At 43.2% G+C, this 20,758-nt stretch overlaps 3 protein-coding genes across 3 annotated transcripts; 1 reads left to right on the forward strand and 2 right to left on the reverse strand.

Annotated features, from left to right (window-relative positions):
* The first annotated feature begins 36 nt into the window (after nucleotides 1-36).
* On the forward strand, nucleotides 37-7,555 carry AKIP1 (A-kinase interacting protein 1). Its single transcript, XM_065682986.1, has 5 exons — nucleotides 37-153; nucleotides 3,041-3,118; nucleotides 5,727-5,840; nucleotides 6,171-6,221; nucleotides 7,104-7,555. The coding sequence occupies exons 1-5, from the start codon at nucleotides 37-39 to the stop codon at nucleotides 7,245-7,247; spliced, it is 504 nt and encodes a 167-aa protein (XP_065539058.1). The 3' UTR covers nucleotides 7,248-7,555.
* C6H11orf16 (chromosome 6 C11orf16 homolog) lies at nucleotides 7,544-15,005 on the reverse strand. Its single transcript, XM_065685807.1, is given in 9 exon segments — nucleotides 7,544-7,609; nucleotides 8,535-8,593; nucleotides 8,596-8,634; nucleotides 8,637-8,772; nucleotides 10,495-10,682; nucleotides 11,127-11,786; nucleotides 12,554-12,782; nucleotides 13,874-14,033; nucleotides 14,839-15,005. Coding segments are annotated over 9 exon segments (1,704 nt in total).
* Nucleotides 15,006-17,694: 2,689 nt separating this feature from the next.
* ASCL3 (achaete-scute family bHLH transcription factor 3) lies at nucleotides 17,695-20,174 on the reverse strand. Its single transcript, XM_065685901.1, has one exon. It carries the CDS (start codon nucleotides 18,595-18,597, stop codon nucleotides 18,094-18,096), a length of 504 nt encoding a protein of 167 aa, XP_065541973.1. The 5' UTR covers nucleotides 18,598-20,174; the 3' UTR covers nucleotides 17,695-18,093.
* Between the last annotated feature and the right edge of the window lie 584 nt (nucleotides 20,175-20,758).

Genomic DNA, 20,758 nt, shown 5'->3' on the forward strand with positions numbered 1-20,758 from the left:
GCGTGCGCGTTGTGACGGCCGGCGCGCGGCCGCGGGATGGAGGGGGCGGCCGCGGGGCGGACGGCGGGGCTGGCGCGCGCCGTGCTGGAGCGGGCGCGGCTGCGGCGACGGGCGGCGGGACGGCACCCGGACCCGGACCCGGACCCGGACCCGGTCAGTGCTGCGGGCGGCGCGGCGGCAGAAATGCTGCAACACAAGCAAGAAGAGCCGAGCAGCTGCGGCCTGAGGGGTGGCAGGGGGGTGCATATGTGTGCATGTACATACACATGCATATAGCTGTGCGTGGGACTGAGCCACGCGGGTGCTGCGGCGAGCTGGAGGCGTTCGGAAATCCGCAGGACGGATTCACGCTGGGTTACTTCCCCCTGCGCTTTATTTAGTCAGAGCCAGCGGGCGCTCACCGCGCTTAGCCGGACACTGCTCCATCCGGTCACCGCTTGGGTGCAGCAAGTGCCTCGGCGCTGCCTGGTGCACGCTGCCGTAAAGCCAAGCACCACAGTGGTGGCCACACAGGGCTCTTTCTCCCCCCAAAGCAGCCTCCAGGAATAGTGAGTGTTTTGCTGTTTAGTCATAGAGCCATAGAATCACAGAACAGTTAGGGTTGGAAAGGACCTCAAGATCATCCAGTTCCAACCCCCCTGCCATGGGCAGGGACACCTCACACTAAACCATGTCACCCAAGGCTCTGTCCAACCTGGCCTTGAACACTACCAGGGATGGAGCATTCACAACTTCCCTGGGCAACCCATTCCAGTGCCTCACCACCCTCACAGTAAAGAATTTTTTCCTTATATCCAGTCTAAACTTCCCCTGTTTAAGTTTTAACCCATTACCCCTTGTCCTGTCACTACAGTCCCTAACAAATAGTACCGCCCCCCAGCATCCTTATAGCCCCGCCTTCAGGTACTGGAAGGCTGCTATGAGGTCCCCACGCAGCCTTCTCTTCTCCAGGCTGAACAGCCCCAACTTCCTCAGCCTGTCTTCATACGGGAGGTGCTCCAGTCCCCTGATCATCCTCGTGGCCCTCCTCTGGACTTGTTCCAACAGTCCCATGTCCTTTTTATGTTGAGGACACCAGAACTGCACACAATACTCCAGGTGAGGTCTCACAAGAGCAGAGTAGAGGGGCAGGATCACCTCCTTCGACCTGCTGGTCACACTCCTTTTGATGCAGCCCAGGGTACGGTTGGCTTTCTGGGCTGCAAGTGCACGCTGACAGCTCGTGTTCATTTTCTCATTGACCAGCACCCCCAAGTCCTTCTCCGCAGGGCTGCTCTGAATCTCTTCTCTGCCCAACCTGTAGCTGTGCCTGGGATTGCTCCGACCCAGGTGTAGGACCTTGCACTTGGCATGGTTAAACTTCATAAGCTTGGCATCAGCCCACCTCACAAGCATTTCAAGGTCCCCCTGGATGGCATCCCTTCCCTCCAGCGTATCAACCAAACCACACAGCTTGGTGTCATCGGCAAACTTGCTGAGGGCGCACTCAATCCCATTGTCCATGTCAGTGGCGAAGATGTTAACCAAGACCGGTCCCAACACCGATCCCTGAGGGACACCACTTGTTACTGGTCTCCAGACAGACATTGAGCCATTGACCACAACTCTTTGTGTGCGGCCGTCCAGCCAGTTCTTTATCCACCGAGTGGTCCATCCATCAAATTGATATCTCTCCAATATAGAGACAAGGATGTCGTGTGGGACAGTGTCGAACGCATTGCACAAGTCCAGGTAGTGGACATCAACTGCCCTACCCCTTTTCACCAGTTCCATAGCCCCCTCATAGAAGGCCACCAAATTGGTCAGGCAGGATTTCCCCTTAGTGAAGCCATGCTGGCTGTCACCAAGCACCTTGTTGTTTTTCATGTGCCTTAGCATGCCTTCCAGGAGAATGTGCTCCAAGATTTTGGCAGGCACAGAGGTGAGACTGACTGGTCTGTAATTCCCTGGGTCATCCATTTTCCCCTTCTTGAAAATGGGGGTTATATTTCCCTTTTTCCAGTCATTGGGAACTTCACCTGACTGCCAGGATTTTTCAAATACAATGGCCAGTGGCTTAGCAACTTCATTTGCCAGCTCCTTCAGGACCCGCAGATGGATTTCATCAGGTCCCATGGACTTGTGCATGTTCAGGTTCTTAAGATGGTCTCAGACCAGATCCTCTCCTACAGTGGGACCAAGGTCCTCATTCTCACAGTCCCTGCATCTGCCTTCCAAGGCTTGGGTGGTGCGGTCAGAGCATTTGCCAGTAAAGACTGAGGCAAGGAAGTCATTCAGAACCTCAGCCTTCTCCAAATCCAGGGTAGCCAGTTCTCCTGATAGCTTCCAGAGAGGGCCCACATTGTCCCTAGTCTGTCTTTAATTTGCAATGTAATTGTAGAATCCCTTCCTGTTATCTTTCACATCCCTAGCCAAGTTTAATTCTAACCTGGCCTTAGCTTTCCTAACCTGGTCCCTAGCCTCCCGGACAACATCCCTGTATTCTTCCCAGGCCACCTGTCCTTGCTTCCACCTTTTATAAGCCTCTTTTTTCCTTTGAATTTTCCTCAGCAGCTCCTTACCCATCCAAGGAGGTCTCCTGGCCCTCCTGCTGCACTTCCTTCTAGTTGGGATGCAACACTCCTCATCTTGCAGCAGGTGATCCTTGAATATCAACCAAGAGTTTTGGGCCCTCCTGCCCTCCAGGGCTATATCCCATGGAACCTTACTGAGCAGGTTCCTGAAGAGGCCAAAGTCTGCTCTTTTGAAGTCCAGGGCAGTGAGCTTGCTGCACACTCTTCTCACTGCCCTGAGGATCTCGATCTTGACCATCTCATGATCGCTACAACCAAGGCTGCCCTGGAGCGTCACATTTCCAATGAGCCTTTCCCTGTTGGTGAACACGAGGTCAAGCATGGCACCTCTGCTTGTCGGCTCCTCTATTACTTGCAGGAGGAAGCTGTCTTCCACACAGTCAAGGAACCTTCTGGACACCTGACACTTTCTACCACTGAGCTTTGAACATCACATTATGAGTTACTAAAGATTACTTTAATTGCAGGAAGAAGATTCAGAACGTCTCAATGCAGCTTTTGCTTCAATTGTGAACTTGATGAATCAAGCCTCAAAGGAATGTGAGGTGAGTTTTTACCCCAAGACCCATGCAAAGGGGATGCTTATGCTGTGCCAGGCAGATGCCTGTTTTTATTACTCCTGCTAAAACTGCCAAAATGAGATTTCAGTTTTGCTCACTGCATGGCAAGAGCTTAGCCAGTGAGCCTGTGACAATGATGAAATGTGGGGCCTTTGCCTTCATGGGGTAGGTGACATGGTAGGTTTCAGCAGGGTTATCCTGACTGAGTGGTACCACCTTAGTTAATAAAACACCACAGTCACCATTTGCCATAGTACCAGTAGGCTGGTCAGTTGTAGCAGAGGGTTCCTCCTTCCTGGTGGAAAGGCAATATGGTTAAAAAGGCATCACAGGTTACATTGTGTCAGCCATTGCAGGGCTGTGTCACAGTGTGCAGAGTTGTTTCCAGTGCTGCCAGGGACCTCTGCACCTGTGCTGTGGAGTGGCATAACCACAGGGTAACCCTTTGCTTTCATCACACCAATGCAAACCCTTCATGCTGGCTAATAGAGTCAGTGCAGTCTGAGTGGCAGAAGTAAGCGAGGGTTTGAATCCTGAGCAAAGACATTGCTTCATGTCACACATTTGCTCTAAACTTAACTTTAACCTCCCCCATGTTGGTTAAGCAAACTCAGGCTGGGATGTTGCTATTGGATAATGAGTGCAGGCTCCCTTCTGAGCAGCGCTGTTTCTTTGTAGTAAGTAGAAACTTACCACAGTAAGAAACAAGAGAGGTATGGCATGCAAATGCACAGCTCCACTGCTTTCATGTTGGTTCTGCCTGCCGGATGTCATAACTCTTCTGGGCAGACGGACTGGGAGCCTGTCTCTGCCAGCTCGTTGTTGCGAATGCCGCCCTGCAGCCCAGCTACTGCATTAAAGCCTCTGAAGACTCTTATCATCATTGCCTATGCTCTTCGGGATCCGCTATCATAATGCAGCAGAGATCTCATTGTCTGCAGAGTTAATAACAGAGGCTAAGCCTTCAATTAAACACAGAGACGATTAGCTCTTAAGCAACTCCTTTATAATTTTGAAGCACTACATACACAGTAACCAGCTAATCCTAAAACAATTGGGGCAGAATAGTTTCACACAAAATGAAACAAAAATATAAGTGTATAGAGACTTATGTCCTTTTAGAAGTATGAGAGCTGAACAAGCAGTGGATGACTTTTGCATCTATGCATCAGCCAAGACAATATTGCTTCAGTCATCTTCTGTAAAAAGAAAAGCTATAAAGGGGGGAGGAGAAAGGAATTCTCAGATCCACAAGTTCATGGGTAAAGTTTACAAAGTGCAAATAAAAACCCATAGCTGAATATAGCCATTTAAGCACTTAAATACAAATTATTAAATTTGTGATTTAAGATGAGTTGCTAAGAGTTAGTAAGGGACCAAATTTTACCCATGCTTCTTACCAAAAGTTTGAATTTATTTCTTTGCTCTGTGACATCATGTAAAAGAATCCAGCTCACTTCCTGTGATATAGAAATGCTCTGTGAAGCATTATGCAATAGGTCAGAGTATTGACATGTTTTGGGACACAGCTCCACAGTAAACCACAATACAAGCAACCACATCTGTTGGTGTATGCATGACATCAAAGAGTGCATTTGGAAATAACAATTGCTATTTGCCTTATTTTTGTTAAATTTAGTATTGACAGTCAGAGACAATGAAAATATAAGTGAAATAAAATAGATACTTTGGAAATTTTTGGTCCCTGTGATCAAAAAAGTAACCCTGTGAGGAGATTTCTGGTGACAATAGATGGCAGCAGAGCTGTACTTAGATATTTCTTGTGCCTCATTCCAGTGAGGCACTGGAATGGGTTGCCCAGGGAAGCTGTGAATGCTCCATCCCTGGCAGTGTTCAAGGCCAGGTTGTACAGAGCCCTGAGTGACATAGTTTAGTGTGAGGTGTCCCTGCCCATGGCAGGGGGGTTGGAACTAGATGATCTTAAGGTCCTTTCCAACCCTAACTATTCTATGATTCGATGACTTAATTTGCAGTAGGTAAGATTCAAGTACCTTTACTGTGGAGACAGAAAAGGGCTGCTGTGGACTTAAATACAACTCACAAAACCACTATGCTACTGGTATGGTACACGTTGAAGACACTTTAGCTTTTTTACCAATGCATTGTTTCAGTATCAACTTGGGTTTCTTCTAGAGTACTGCTCCTGCATGTGCCCTGCAGAACCAGTCTTCAGAGACTAGGCACCTATGCAAGGCACCTAGCTTGCATATACATAAGACCCATAAACTGTGCCTTCTTCCACCAGAACTTTTCTTGAAGAGCCTGATCAGGTAGATGTTTCTGAACATTCCTTCTGATATTTTATTTCTATTTTATTCAGTTCTGAGGTTTCAGAGAGTCCCCATACATTGTGTTGGGAGACAGGCATCCAAAATCAGAGCTGACAGTTTTGTACCAGAAGGCAGATGTCCTGCGGACATCCAGACATTATTTTCATCCTCACACAAGGACAAACCATCCAATTAATACATAAAGTCAGTAGCTATGCAGTTCCATTTTCATTTGTAAATCTGCAGTAGTTGTGAGCATGGCTTTGATGCTTCTCCACTTATTTTCTGTTTCTGTTGTCCAGAAGTATTATAGCTCTATGACAACCTGTACACGCAAAGAGCATGAAAGCAAACACATCTGTAGATACCATGCCAGGCAAGCAGGGAAAAAAGAACTGGAGTCCTCTGAAGAAAAGGTAAGTAGGTGTTTTGGGTTTTGATTAAAGGTTATTCCTTCCCTTGCCATGGGACAATTGTTATCCATCTAATACATTTGACATTTGTTTACACTACTGTATGTGGTTTGACATTAGGGGCATGTGAAAACTTGGACTGATCTGAAACTTCGGGGGGGGGGGGGTGGGGTGGGGGGGGGAGGGCAGAATAAGTTTTGGTGGCATCAGTCAGTGTCAAATCAGTCCTTTTGTGGAGAGGAAAATTTCATGGACATGAAGCATCCCCTCTGTCAGGGGTTGAATTTGCCTTTTATGTTTTATCATTAGAAAACAGTACCTTTTTCTTTGCAGAGGGCTGAAGCCTCTGTACCATCCAGTCAAGCTCAAACTTGCCAGCAACATGTAAGTTCATACAATACTTTGTTTTTAAATTGAGCTATAGTTTTTATTAGTTTGCATCAAGCTGGTTAAAATTTGTGATCAGGTGAGGGAACTTTGCGATGGCACAGAATATTAGCCAGTGGTGGACTCACAATCCTATAGCTGGGCAGTAAGATGGGAGGTAAAATGGGCATACAGAGACTCTCACAATTGATTATAAACCAGATTGTGGCATTCTGGCACGTAACCAGTTAAGACTACTTTACACCTTGGGCTGGTGCAGAATGTCAAACACCACGATTAATCTTTAGGCTCTTGTGAATTGCATCAGCAGAAATAATCCAACAGTTCTCCAGTCTCACCTCATTTGCGCTCCTGACAAATTCCCTATGCTGAGGAAAGGCACACAGCAATTGCTTAGCCGGTTACGGTTGGCCCTCACACAGTCCCTCTAAAGACTCCTGTTCCTCAAGGAGAGGAAAACTTTATTTTTCAAAGCCTAACACCCCACCAAACCAATTTCAGGAACTTCTAAGCCACAAAAGATGAGAAACACAGAGTCCGTACCACTGTACACATTAGTGGGAGCACCCTTGTAGGGATTATGTTCCAGGTTTATGTACAAAACCATTTAGGTTGGCAACTGTCAGTTTTGTGGGCAGAGATTACAGCATGTTTATTTCTACTGGCTGAAACATTAGAGCATGGTACTTGCCAATTCCTGTATTGACAAAAACATTTTACAGTTCTGTCCATGCTGCCTGTATATTCTGAAAAATCTTAGTATATTTACATAGCAGCTGAAATGTAATTTTTTTTTACCTAAAATAAAAATATGTATTTTTGTAGGAAACCTTACATGACTAAACAGTAATGAAACTTATTTCCTCCCTGCCTTCAAAGGCCAGACAAGGTTCTGAAGACATCCTAATTGAAGTTTCTCCTGGCTTCTATTCTGTCACAGCGACCTCAGAAGACATGGTGCAACAAACCCACATGGTGGATGTCCATGCAGGACAAAGTATTGATTTAACTTTTGTTCTATGACGTTTGTTGTTTCTTGGCAGTCACAGGAATAAAATATGAGGCTGTTTTAATGCATGTAATGAACTATGAGTATAATTTTTCTTGTTAGCACTTTAATAGTATCCTCATCTTTGCGACTCCATTTTTATGACCTGTATATTTGTTTTCTACTTAATGCAATCATATGCAGCCCACTTTGTACACTGATTTTATAGATATTTGTATACATTGTGTGCCTTAAATCTAATTATGTGACTTGTAATTCTAGGTTCTTGTGTTTTAAACAATTAAAGATACAATCAGAGGAATAAAATACATTATTTAGTCTCTATGGTGACAGCTTCTTTAATATTATCCTCAGGCAGAATGTCTACGTCATATTTCTGACCACAGAAAGGATAATCCGTGTGGTATGAATATGGATGTGCATCAGCTTCTGTGGGCTGGTGCTGATTTTAGAGCAGCTGGCTCACAATGCATCTCTCCTATTCTGATAAAGAAATAAAATGCAAATTAGATTCACTATCTAGGACCCCCCCCAACTCAGGAAGGTGCTTGAGTATGTCAGGTGTTCAGTATAGGTAATGCTGAGCCACTGCATGCTGCAGCTTATGGCCAAGTTCATACACTTTAAACATGAGGAGACTCACACTAACAGGACTCCCTAGATGCTTAACTCTTCTGAAGGATCAGATTTCACAATCAGAATTAGTGACATGATCTCTATATATCTGTAATCTTTTTGTAGCTGATGGTATTCAGGTTTCAATTAATTTTCATGGGAATATAAAATTCACCGACTTGAATTCTAGATCTCTAAGCATTTTGTTGTTTGTTTGTATCTACAGTAGCAGGTCCCTTACCCTCTGGCTACTTTCCTTTGTGCTTTAATATGGAAAAAAAAAATAATTCAGCTGTCAGCTTGTATTGTTTCTTCTTTTCTTCTGGCTTTCTACAAGAAGAAATCGCTATGCTGAATTCCTCTGGCTGACTCCAGAGAACTGTAGACAAATTGGAGGTTTATTAGACCCTTGCTGTGCATCTGTTCAGGGTCGCAGTGCTCATACTAGTTTACCTGATCTCTCCGGAATTGTGAGGTCAAGTCCAAATAATTAGGAATTTCATTCAGTACCTTGGAGTAAAGAATGAGGATGCTGAAATTACAGTATTACACACATACAAGTGTGTGTAGAAGTAGTTTCTCAGATATTAAAATTTTACAGTTATTCATAGTCTACAGACACAGTACCCAAATCAGAACTTGATTTGGTTAATAAATGCTACACTGATGTAGTATACGCAGTTTACCTGAAATTTCAGCTCCCGAGCTTCATCAGTTGTACTTTTATTGAATTCTGGCTGATCATGTCTCTCTGTTCTATTTCAAGTGAGCTCTTTACTGATTTTCTGTCTGTTCTCTTCTGATATGGTCTGTATCATCAAGTTTGTCACCTTGTATGTAAGTTGCTTTATGTTTATCACCCAGCTCTATTTTCTTTCTTGCTGTTTTGTATCTTTGTTTTTCTGATGCCACAAAACCTGCTTCCTGGAGGACAGAAAACAAATCCCTTGGAAGTCTAGTCTAAAAAAAATAAAAGCACCAGTGTCTTTGTAACTGCTGCTGTAAGATAGGTACCTCCGCCTCATGTAGCTTTAATAATGCTATAATTTCTGTGCTAGTACAGACTACTGCTGAAACACAGAAGAGACCAAAGGATTTTCAGAAGGTGCTAGGCTTTGATCAAAACCTTTGCTCCTTTAGAAGTTAAGAGGATTTTTGGTGACTAGAGCAGGAGGACAGTAACCCCACAGAGAACACCTCTGGGAAGCCTGCTGTCTAGCTTCACTTCCTTCTGTGAGTTACTTCTGACGCGTCTGTATTATACGTTAAAACCGCTTCAGCTGTCTCAAAGAGTAGCAATATGTCTTCTGGGTTTAAAAACACCAAGATCTATTTTACAGGAATAAAAGCGTGTCATACTCTGTATTACCACATTGAGCCCACTACTGTGATTCATGCAGCCTATCTGGGGATAGAATAAAAACACTCCAGTTTCTTTAAGTTTTACCAAGAGGCAAAGCATGTCACTTCTGTGCACTGGAGATCCACACTGGCCTAAAAATTCTTAGGAAATCAATTACAAAGGTGTGGAACTACGATTATTGAAATAGTAAAGTAGAAACCATGCAGTTAATAGTTTATTAATAGTAAAGTATTAATAGTAAAGTAGAACCATGCAGTTAATAAGTCCATAGGCAACTGCTTAAAATTAATGCATGTAATTGTGAGAACACAAGATGTATTCCAGTACATTCTCTGCTCACTAACACATCATTAACACATTAATCATCTACAGAATGTCATGCAAGTTTAGCATGTCTTACTCTGCGGTAAGCTCACAGTAGCAAGCATGAAGCTACAGAAGAAGCTAGTATTTGATTTTCTTTTTATATATAATTTATTAATGGTACTCCTGTTGCTCTTGTGCAGAGAGGTGTTTCTGTACATCATGCATGTCTCTTTTGTCTTCCCCTTCTTCCTGCAAGCTTTTTTCTTCCCCTTTTCTGTGCTTGCTTTCTTTGGCATTCATATTCTGGTTTGGGTTGGTTTTCCCCAGTTTTCTAAAGCAGGAGGGGACCATGGCCAACAGCAACTAGGCCTAAAAATCTGCTGGTTGTCTTTGCTCCTGGCTATTACATAGTTTGGTTTCTCTGCATGCCCTAGCTTCATGGTAGGGATCTGCTGTTTAAACTGCTTGCTTCTTGTGAGGCAGTAAGAGAAGATATTCAATAAAGGCTGCTTGCTAAAAAAAATAAACCTGGTTTTATCTTTCAGCAATAGAGATCGTGACTTTTGGAGTCTGAACGGCAGATCCCAGTACCTTTCCACATTGAATCTTTTCTTGTGTTTTATTGTTGCTGACACTCATATCTGTCCATTCCCAAGGCCACTCATGTAGGTCCCTGCTTCCACAGGACTCCATTGGGAAGATGTCAATGGGCATTTGGCAGGTTTCTGAATTGAAATCTGCATCACTGAATGCTGGTACAGTTACCAACATAATCTTTTGCATTTTACTAGGCTTCAGCCCTTCTTTAGGGTTTTGGGACCTTCCTTTCGTTTCCATTAGTGAAGTGTCATGCTTATCACAAAACTGGTAGATGGCCTTAAGCAGCTAAAAACCAGCTTTCAGACCATTGACAAGAATATTTCTTCCATTCAAACCATGTGTTTACATAAATACAGTATTAATAGAGATTACCTTACCCCCATTAACAGCTTGAAGTCTTGGTCTCTTAAGATTTCTTTCATTGTGACTTGCCCTCAGGGAGACTGCTCGTTGGTTTCAAACATTGCACTATGATTAATAGAGGCAACACTGAACATGTCCCCAGTAGAGATGTCTTTGGGTTCTAGCTTGCTCTTTGCACATGTGCTGCTGCAACTGACGAGTCCTGAGAAGGAATAAAATTGTATCTGAGAATGAAACGAGAACTGAAATGGAGAAACATTAATTTCCAAAGAGAGGGAAATGCACTTTAAGCTTAAAAGGAATTATTTCAGGTTATTCTGCATGGACTAGCAAAGATTAATGAAGATGTTAACATCATACAAAGTGTAGGGAAATGACGGGGAGCAAACTCAGAGAGGGATATCTATGCTTCTAACTGAAATCCATGTTCTGGTAGTTTCCCATTGGATTATATGCTAAAAGGAGAGCTAGCATGCAAGATGAGGCAGTAGAAATATTGAGGAGGGGCAATTACTGTGTTAGAGACTGCTAAATTTACAGCATTTATATACCAATAAGCTAAAGGCTAAGTAACTGCTCCAGAACATGTTTTGGGGTTTTTTTCCCCCTCTGACTCCTGCTTGCATGTGGGGGTGTCAAAAGGTACCTGAGTTACTGGGATGGGACTTGTGGTGGCTTCTTTTCCAGTATTTCCCCTTGGATCTTGCAGAATCCGTTAGCCTGGGCTTCTCAAGACGGCTGGAGCCTGTGTTAACAGCACTGTCCACCACAGTATTCTGAGTGGTGAAAGGCTCCAGCTCCCACTCTGAATCAGAAGAGGGAGAAGATAGTGCCACAGCTGCTGCTGCTTCTGGTTTGTGGCTTTTTGGTTCTAGAAGGCATGGAGGGGGCTGACTGCTCGACTCTACCTCTTCTGTTTCGTTTTGAAATACCAGACGCCTGGATGGAAGAGGCCACCAGGCACTGCCATGGGGATGACAGCAGCAAATGCTTACATATGCTGATAAACAGCTTATACAACCACAGTGACAGTGGAAACACGGCCAGCAGGGTAAGCAGAGCAAGCAGTGCTTGGCAAGGCTATGTACAGCACAAATGGGAATCGGGGCTGTTTTAGGAGTGTAGGAACAAATACAACAATTAGTGTCTGGAATTTCTCTGGGCTTTGCCCTGCTGGTGAAGGGCATATGGATCATCTCTACAATCCTTTCCCACAGGCTAGGAGGGATCCAGAGAGCCACACCTCACGGGAGCTTGACTTTCTTGTCATTCCAGAAGTGGACCGTAATTCCTTCATCTTCTGAGGCTGTTGAGAGAAAAGGTAAGCAGCCATAAGCGGGCAGCCTGCCTGGGTAGTTCCCATATACAGATCAGGCTTTGCAGCTTTATGCACTTTCTACTCCTGTCAACCGGTAGGATCAACTACCTCTCTGTAACACTTCACCATAAAATCATGGTAGCAGGCAGCTGCGGCACATGGTGCAACAGCAGGCCTGGCAGTATCTTTCCTTCCAATTTGCCATCGGATGAACAAGAAAATGTTGACTGAGTAACTCTTGTTGTTACTGCCAAAGTTAGCAGTAATGCTCCAAGAATAGTATTTGGTAAGTCAGTGGAGCTTGACTGTCAGACATGGGAAAAACCAGTGAGCTGTTAAAATCTCCTACATTTGAGTGGTAAAATCACCCCAGATGTAGCATTCAGTGCAAATGTGAGCACTCAAGCAGATAGGTGCTTCTTGAGAGCTGTCTCACTTGTAACCTTCAAGGAAAGGCCACTGACCTTTGCATGGCAGACACAGCCTTGTCCAAGCAGACAAGAAATAGCACACACAATGAAGATGACATTTTTATGGGTCACATATGGGTCACAACTTCCTTAGGGTCAGACTGCTGAGGTTACACAGATATTCATCAGCAGGTCTCATTAGCTCCTGCAAACTCTAAGTAAAATTAAACTGTGGTCTGTGCACTGATTTTTCTCTGGCAGTAGCACAGTGACAATAGTTTATTCTGACAGCCTCATTTATGTTCCAGAGCAAGACAAGGAAGAAGAGAGCAGCACATTTCTTACCTCGTAAGGGGTCCCTTGTCTCAATGCCTGTGAGGACAGTTCCAGGGCCATACCTGGCCATGTTTGCCTCCCAGGGTGCCAGCACTTTGTCTCCAGGGAGTAAGGAGTGCTTCATCCTGCTCACATATTCTAGGATGTCATCTTTTGCTGTTTTTTGTACACACACTGGATGCCTGCCATGTGACACAAGTGGTTTGGCAAACTCTACCAGGAACACGCCTCTTTCATTCTGTTACCAGGAACAAAATAATAGCTTCTCTGAAGAACAGTCCATAATGTGTCAGGTCATGTAACCTTCACCAGGAGGACATTTGGTGGCTACATGGCTAGGTCAAAACAAGCCCAAACAGTAACCAAATAGTGTGAGGTTAGCCCAGCACTGAGACAGTCAGAAACCCCCTGTGAGATTCACCAGAAAGCAGGCTGTATTTTCTTCCCCAAGACAAAAAGCTATAGGCAGAGTGCAGCTGGATTTCGCAAACCATGCCGTCTGCTCCAGGTAACAAGGGACAGTGAAGCCGTTCAGACCTGCTCTTTAGTCATGCCTTTCCTCATTACATACAACACTAACTCTGCTTCTTGGGGGGTGGTTAGGGATTTTAATTTTCTTTTAAATTAAGGCCTGTCAAGAGGCTTTCCATCAACAACAAAACAATGTACTTCCCTGTTCTTGAGGAAGAATAGGCTCTTTTTTCTCTTCAAGTTTGAAGTGCTAACAAACTAATGAATTAAAGCTTTCACTAACATTTCTGAAAAGACACCAAGCCATTGGTCTGTAGCCAACTCAAGCTGCAAGTGTGTACATAAAACACTAATGCTTTTCCTGTGCTGTTGATGGTTATGTGTCTACACACAACAGTGGGTGGTACGCTGCTCACAACAGCACTCACTCTGTCTGAGCTTGGCAGGCAGCCTGCTCTTGCAAGGTGCACAGCACTGCTCTCACCAGGAACTGGGAGTTTAGGGGGCACTCATCTTCTGTACAAGATAAGGATCCCTGAAACACACCTGCTTACTCCCAGAAATGGTCTCAGTAAAGGAGGCTGAGAAGAGCAAGGTCCGGATCACCATCAGTTTGTTGGTGCCTGAGGCTGTGCTGCATTCAAGAGGCTCACCCAGGATGCCAGGCAGCAGGAGGTGAAGACATTTGGGGCACAACCATGAGCATCAGCTGTTCTGGTGATCTGTTCCCTAATTTACACACCAGCTGAAATCGATACTGATACACAAAACTCAAGTGGTACGTGAGGACTGGAGGACTGCTGGACTGGACACCCTATTACACATACCCATGACTACTGCACAGCAACTGTCACTCACCTCTACCTCCTCTTTTACCGTACCATGGTAGTAAAATCCATCTTGTTCCCCTCTCACCAACACAGGGATGTTGCTGTCTAAACCCAATGATCTCCCTGATGCACTCAGCCTCTTCCATGCTGGGTCAGGGGAGGGGGGGCAGTGGGTAATCCATTGGCACCTTGAAGAAAAGAAAATGGGTCAGCACTGGGAAAAGCACCTTTTTTAGGGAAAAAGGAAAATCTTGTAAGATATAAGCACTGTATCACTCCACCTCCTTCTGTAGCACTCCCACAGGCCAAAGCATGTGGGAAGAAACAGAAAACTTGTTTGTGCTGGGACAATTCCTTCTCTTGGGAAAAAACCCACCAGTGCTTTTTGCAAAACAGCAGTTTTCACCCAGATTTCTTTGGTTTGGGGTTTAGAGGAAGTAAGCTGGAATCCTGGGGCCAGCACTACCTGCACTAGCCCATTTGCTCTTTACATGGCAGCCAATGCAACCCCTAGGATTAGGAGAAAGGAGCCATCTCCAGCACAGAGCACAGAGTAGATGCACTTGAGAGCGCAGCAACTGATGGCTTACACTGGGGCATCTGGGGAACAGAAAAGTAGAAAAGTAAACAACGAAGCTTCTGGTTGATGACAGGTTTAAGTCCAAAACAGGAAAACTAATCCCCTGTCACAAAGCATTAGAAACATTTCACAAAAGACGGCTGCTAATACAAGATGCTTCTATTTATCCCAATCATATTAAAGAAATGTTTCTTTGACAGGAGGTTTTCTCAGGCTTTGCTTTTCATAATCTCCAGGGCAGCAAATCACTGTAGTTAATAACATCTAAACCACTGCCAGTGCAGGGGAGGGGAAAGCTCAAATGACATTCAAGTTGCTAATTTATTCATCTGACACACACACCAGCCTGGTTTATACTATTAGATATCATGAAAAAGAACAAATCACAGATTCCAACAAGAACTTTATTTTACCTCTGGGGGGTGAGGTGCTCGGCAGTCCAGGTGGGATGTGCTACAGAAGAGCTCCTGCAGCAGAGGCTGACAGTAGGCATGATTCTGGAGCACGAGAACTTGTCCAGAACTGGCATTGCACTGCAATACCTGCGACCTGTAGGCAGGAACGCTTCCAGAGCGGCCATTCTTGTGAAAGCAGCTGGCTGCAGGACTCAGTCCTGATCTGTTGGTAACATAGAGACAACCATAGTATCATAGAATAGTTGGGGTTGCACCGTCATTCTACAACACAAGCAGATGCTCTCTGGTGCACCTCAAGAACCCAGTAGCTTTTAGTAATGAATTATTTTCAAATAAAAACAAGCAATTCAAAATAACCCAGACTGGCATTTGGTCAGATGAACCCACATTACTGACTTCAGGGGTCTCCAAGCACCCAAATCCTAACCTGGTAGAGGACAGAAACACCTAAGAAAACGATAAATGCTGTGAAACCCTCTGGAAAGCAATAGCCTTTAGCTCCCTCCTACTTTTGTTTCTGCCTTTAACATCCAGGTCTCCTATACCTACACTCTCCTTTAAAGCTTTCTTGTACACAGTCGCAGTCAAACCTTCCCTATTTTACAAGCTGAGGCAGAAACTACAGCTGAAGCCAACAAGCTGAGTGAACACAACAGGCTTTGAACATGATGTTAGATTACAGTTGCCTGTTATTTATTTATAATGATGTATTAACAGGAAACATTTTGATCTTTCAGCTGTCCTGTCACATTTTATAACAGTAGGATTATGGCCTGCCATGAGAAAGAATGGGATGCTCAGATTTGACAAGTGATAACTATTCAGAGGCTGTCACAGTAAGACTGATGTGTGATGGTATCTCTGGTAATCTGACAACATGTAATAGATAGACAAGCTTCCATTTTATCTTTTTTAATATACCTTAGAAGTGTTTTGCATGCTTAGGGTAAAACTTGCATGGAAATTACACAACGTAAATTTTAAGTGCCTAATTTACTTTACAAAATACAGTTTAAGCACTCTGTTGCATTTAAATATTATTCTGCCTCTTAGACGAGAGATGATCTGCGAGTCCTTTGTATGAGGACTTCCAGATATATGTAATTTCATAAAACTAGCACACCCAACCCAGCAAGAAGAGTGGATTAACTGCTACAAATGCATTTTTAAGTCACAATATATTCACTCATTTCAGAAGTACACAAACTCCCCCCATTATAAACCAAAATGGAATCAGTAATACTGTGCAAAGGAATGCAAGTATCAATTCTACTTAAAGCACATTTTAAACACTTTCAGCACTGTTACTGCTGAGAGCAGGTCCCCTATTTCTGTATAAAATAGAGCACTGACAAAGGCAATTTTGCAACACTTCATGAGGTTTTTTTCCCCTGGATAATTACAAGTACTTTAACACAGCAATGTTTCGAACTTACCGGCTGTTGATAACTGTTGATTTGGATTTAGCCCCAATGCAAAAAAATCTTGCCTTTTGCCAGTTGCATGCAGGAAGCAGTTTGCTGCCAGTGTTTCCTAGTTGCTATGGAGGTTGCCACAGTTGTAACTATGGGGAATCGAACATCTTGACCTTACCAGTTACAAACCAGTGGAACATGACTGCAGAGAGGACCATCTGTCTGCACCATTTTCAACTGCCCATTGATCTAGATATTGCACCAAAAGACCGTTGGGGCAGGGAAGGGATTATAAGAGGGTGCAATGTCCTCCAGGTTTCCTCCAACTATTGCAGGGCAAATAACAGCACCATATGAACCTATAGCTCAGATTTACGAAAAAGCAGCCTACCACCACGGGGTGTGACAAATAAATCAGCTTGAAATGCAGACAGAAAGGTTAAAGCTGAGACAAACAGAGGTCAGACTGCTTGACAAACTTTTCCTTTTCGCAATAAAGGGGAAGGATTAATGAATTCTATACTCCCTACAAAGTGCATATCAAAACCATACCAGAATACAATGCAGAAATCTGCCTGTTAATCTCTGCTGTGATCCCCAATCTTAATTTTCCCTTAATAAATGTTGAGTTTTGGTTTTTTTGTTGTTTTTTTTTTTTTTTTGGGGGGGGGGGGGGGAAGGAATACTTGATTTCATTTTTGCTATAAAAACAAGATAACAGAAGGGGTGACTGCAGTTAGGGACAAGGATACAGCACTTAGGAAGCCTGTAACCATTTTCTCTACATTCTGCTGCACCCACAGACTACTTGCTCTCATGCCGTCAGAAAAGGATCAATAGCAAAATACCCTTACATACAGCAAATGTTAAGGGCACTTTGCCAGTTAAGAGCTGAACTCTCTTCACACAAATCTGTTCCGTACCACTTAGCTGAAACCATCAGTAATACAGGGAAACAGACTGGCTGGTCAGGGAAGACCACCCCAGACCTCAACCATTATCAGTAAAAGTCCCCAAGATTTTCTGTTGCAGGATTATTCCCCCCACACACACCCTGTCCAAGGCAATTCTCCCTTGCCAATTCTCCTTATACTGTGTATTGTGTGAGTAGTCCTAGTAATCTTTAAGGGCACCAAGAGCTGAAGAATTATCCAATTTTCAATAGAAACTAGGTTAAATCGACAGTTCTTAATGGAATTAAAGCATTCATTAGTAAGAAAAGAACAACACTTGCACGACATTAATTATGCTCTTTCTATGTTCAGCAACATGCTTCAGAAAGCTGCTACCCTCTTTATTTTCCCCCTTTTAAACTAAGTTATCCTTTCTGTTGGCAACTAACATCCCTGGGAAGCTTTAAAAAGACTTTTTAAGAGAAACACTGGCAATTAGGCCAAACATTTTTTAAGAAAGTACCCGTGAGAGTAAACCAGTCACATTACAGAAAACAAGAGGGATCCCAGTCCCATCAGCAGCAGGATTTTATTTTCAAGCGTGCAGGCTGTGATGAGATGACACATACAGTCACTTCACACGTACAGGTTATTACATGTTTGGTTTGGTGACAACTTTATTAATGCTTTGTCATTTCCATAAATTAACTAACTTAGGCCATTCAGATCACATTTCTTCAGCTGTCTTTTTCATATCCTAAGTGTAGTTACTTTCTGCATAATCGAAATTCTTTTGTGCGGGCCTATACTGACTTGCACTATGATCTGCTTCTAAGATGCGCCAGGAACATGTACATCATTAATGACACGGTAGGTTCCCAGACAGGATACCTTTTGCTTGGTTTGGAATGGTTCAGATAGTCTTTGAAATCTGGTTTTGTTTGTTAATTGCTACAGGTGCTTGGCTCCATGACACTTTTTTCTGCCACCACAGAATCACTGTACAGAACAGACTGCAGGTAGCTAATGTATTTTATAGCAGCACGGAGTGTCTCTACTTTGCTGAGCCGTTTGTCCAAGTATTCCTTGGGTAGGTGATGCCTCAGTTTAGCATAGCCTTCATTGACACATTTAACCCTCTGCCTTTCCCTCTCATTCCTCTTTCTGATGAATGCTGTCCCATAGGAGTAGTCACTTCTGCGGTAATTGGAATGGGGCATTCGGTAGGGAAAGGCACGGGGCTCACTGTAGAAATTCTCCATGATGAGATGCTCAGACGTGAAATCTTCAGAGCAAGTGACCTGGCTTGGTGTTTCTGGGTACACGTGAAATGTGAGCACTGGGTCAGCACAGAAAGACCTAGCCAGATGTACGCGCTGAGTCTCAGAACAGATGGACAGCTTGTCCATGAGGTTACAGTAGCTTTTGTCATCCATCAGGTTCTGCATTTAACCTGGAAATGCATAATTACATAACAGTTTAAACAACTCATACCGACCTGTAGGAAGAACCTCACCTGGACTTGTCAACATTTGGCATTACTGGCATTCTCCAGTAGAGACCTTTAGTGCATTTGTGACACTTCAGAGTGGTGTTGGAAGACTTACATAGAGCAGACAACATCCCATTTGAAAACACAAGAAAGTGCAAGTAATTCACAATTGATGTAAAGAAAATAAAGCCACCAATGCTTCCTAAAGGAAACAGCAAACACTCCCACCTCAGCTATTGAAATAAAGAGAATCTACTTTTATGTACCCCACATGGGTTTAGGGTCTCCAAATCTGCCAAAACTTTCATCTCCACAGACAATAAACAAAGCAGGCCAATATCTGAGGCACCCACTCAAACCCCTTCTCCCCCTTGAAGAAAATTACAATTCCAGTGACGGACTCCCTGTCCATACCAAAGAGCCTTCAAAAAGAATTATTTTTTCTCTCTATTCATTTGATGTTTCATTCACTGTATTATCTTGATAGATGGAAAACCTGTGCAGGGAATGGATCTCAGTCTTAATTCTATGTTTGCCAGGTATTGCATCCATTCCACAAAAAAATTAACAAAAAATTTAGAGGATGAATTACTGCTAAACCTAACTTCCCCTTAGGTCCTCATGCTCCTTCTGCGCTCACCTGCAGATTAAACAGATAGGAAATGCCAAATACAATCCCACTGATAAAGGATTATGAAATAATTTGTTAAAAGAAAAAAATGCATGTCCTAATAATATTTCCAGTTATAAAGTCATTTGGGCACCACTAGAAACCTGTAACTCATACTGGCCTACTAAAACCATGTACACTCTCTTTAGAGCAGCATTACAGCAAGCGTAACTACTCAAAACACCCTTATATATTTATTAGAAATATAAACTTGCAGTCCTACAGGAAGCTATATTGTAAGTGCCTTCCCAATAGCATTATTCCAACAGCTAACTATCAGCATAACTAAAGATTGCTGCTTGATAGCTACCTAAAAACACATTTTTAATACCTAGCTGATTTGTAAAGAATTTCTGTGATCCAGCCTCACATACTGAAAGCAATACTTGCTTACACAGCATCTATCAAAAAATGCTCTTACTCACCACCCACTTCCACATCTACACACTGCTGTCTAAAACACTTAGGTTATGCTACACCTCCTAAAATGGGAACACACATGAACATTTAACTAGGTTACTAGCAACTACACTCCATTCTCACAAAAACCTGCCAAAGCTTCAAATGTTCCAACCATAGTTCCACAACATAAATAGGATCCCCTTTATCCTTCACAGGATATGGTGATATTTTAACATTTTCTAATGACTTCATACCAACCGTGTCTAAAACAAAGAGAATTTTTACTCAGTATAGACCTACCCTCACAACACATCCTATCAAAATGCCTCTGCTTTCAGCTTTGCCTCTTTTTCTAATACATATAGATCTCACAACAGAAATTCTATGAGTTAAGAATTCATTAATAGTATGCAATTAGGCAAAAGAGAAAGTCGCATGCATCTTAAACAGGTATGTCTGTAGGTGGGCACAAACAACCACACATTTTACATTAATACACATGCAGAAAATCAGAGGTGAATATATACTCATTATAAAATGAAAATACTAGACAGTCATCTTTCTATTTTCTAATTACACAGGTTGGGTTATTGTCTAAAAACCTGCTGCTGCTAACAACTTAAAAACAGTCTGAGGAAAAGTGCCCGTTACGTAGCAACAAAACCCTGAACTTTATAGCAAAATATCCTATAGAACAAGAAACCAAAGCCAACATAACCCCTCAAAAAGGGATACTTGCAGTATTTGTTGCTTAGTACTGACACTTCTGCTGCATAACAACATTAAACAGTTATTTGCTGCCTTATTACCTGCAAGAAGTCTTAGGATCATTTACCTGCTAGACTAGAGACTCACCAATCTTCAGATGAAAGTAAAATCCAAGGAAACAAGACGTGCTATTTTAAGACTGATGAATAATACCTGAAAATATCTGAATGACATTCAAAAGAGAAGTTAATATCCCATTTTCTTACATCTTATTTAATAAGAGATCACATTGAACACGATTCATTGAAAAACTAAAGCAGCACTGGTACTGAGTAGC

This window comes from Lathamus discolor, chromosome 6 (genome assembly GCF_037157495.1).
Source record: "Lathamus discolor isolate bLatDis1 chromosome 6, bLatDis1.hap1, whole genome shotgun sequence".
Lineage (NCBI taxonomy): Eukaryota > Metazoa > Chordata > Aves > Psittaciformes > Psittacidae > Lathamus > Lathamus discolor.

Bases quoted from the DNA above. Each gene is read 5' to 3' on its own strand.
- ASCL3 (XM_065685901.1), bottom strand. From the start codon at position 18,597: ATGCAGAACCTGATGGATGACAAAAGCTACTGTAACCTCATGGACAAG.
- AKIP1 (XM_065682986.1), top strand. From the start codon at position 37: ATGGAGGGGGCGGCCGCGGGGCGGACGGCGGGGCTGGCGCGCGCCGTG. The intron at 5,841-6,170 runs GTAAGTAGGTGT...TTTTCTTTGCAG, and splicing joins TGGAGTCCTCTGAAGAAAAG to AGGGCTGAAGCCTCTGTACC. The intron at 6,222-7,103 runs GTAAGTTCATAC...CTGCCTTCAAAG, and splicing joins CTCAAACTTGCCAGCAACAT to GCCAGACAAGGTTCTGAAGA.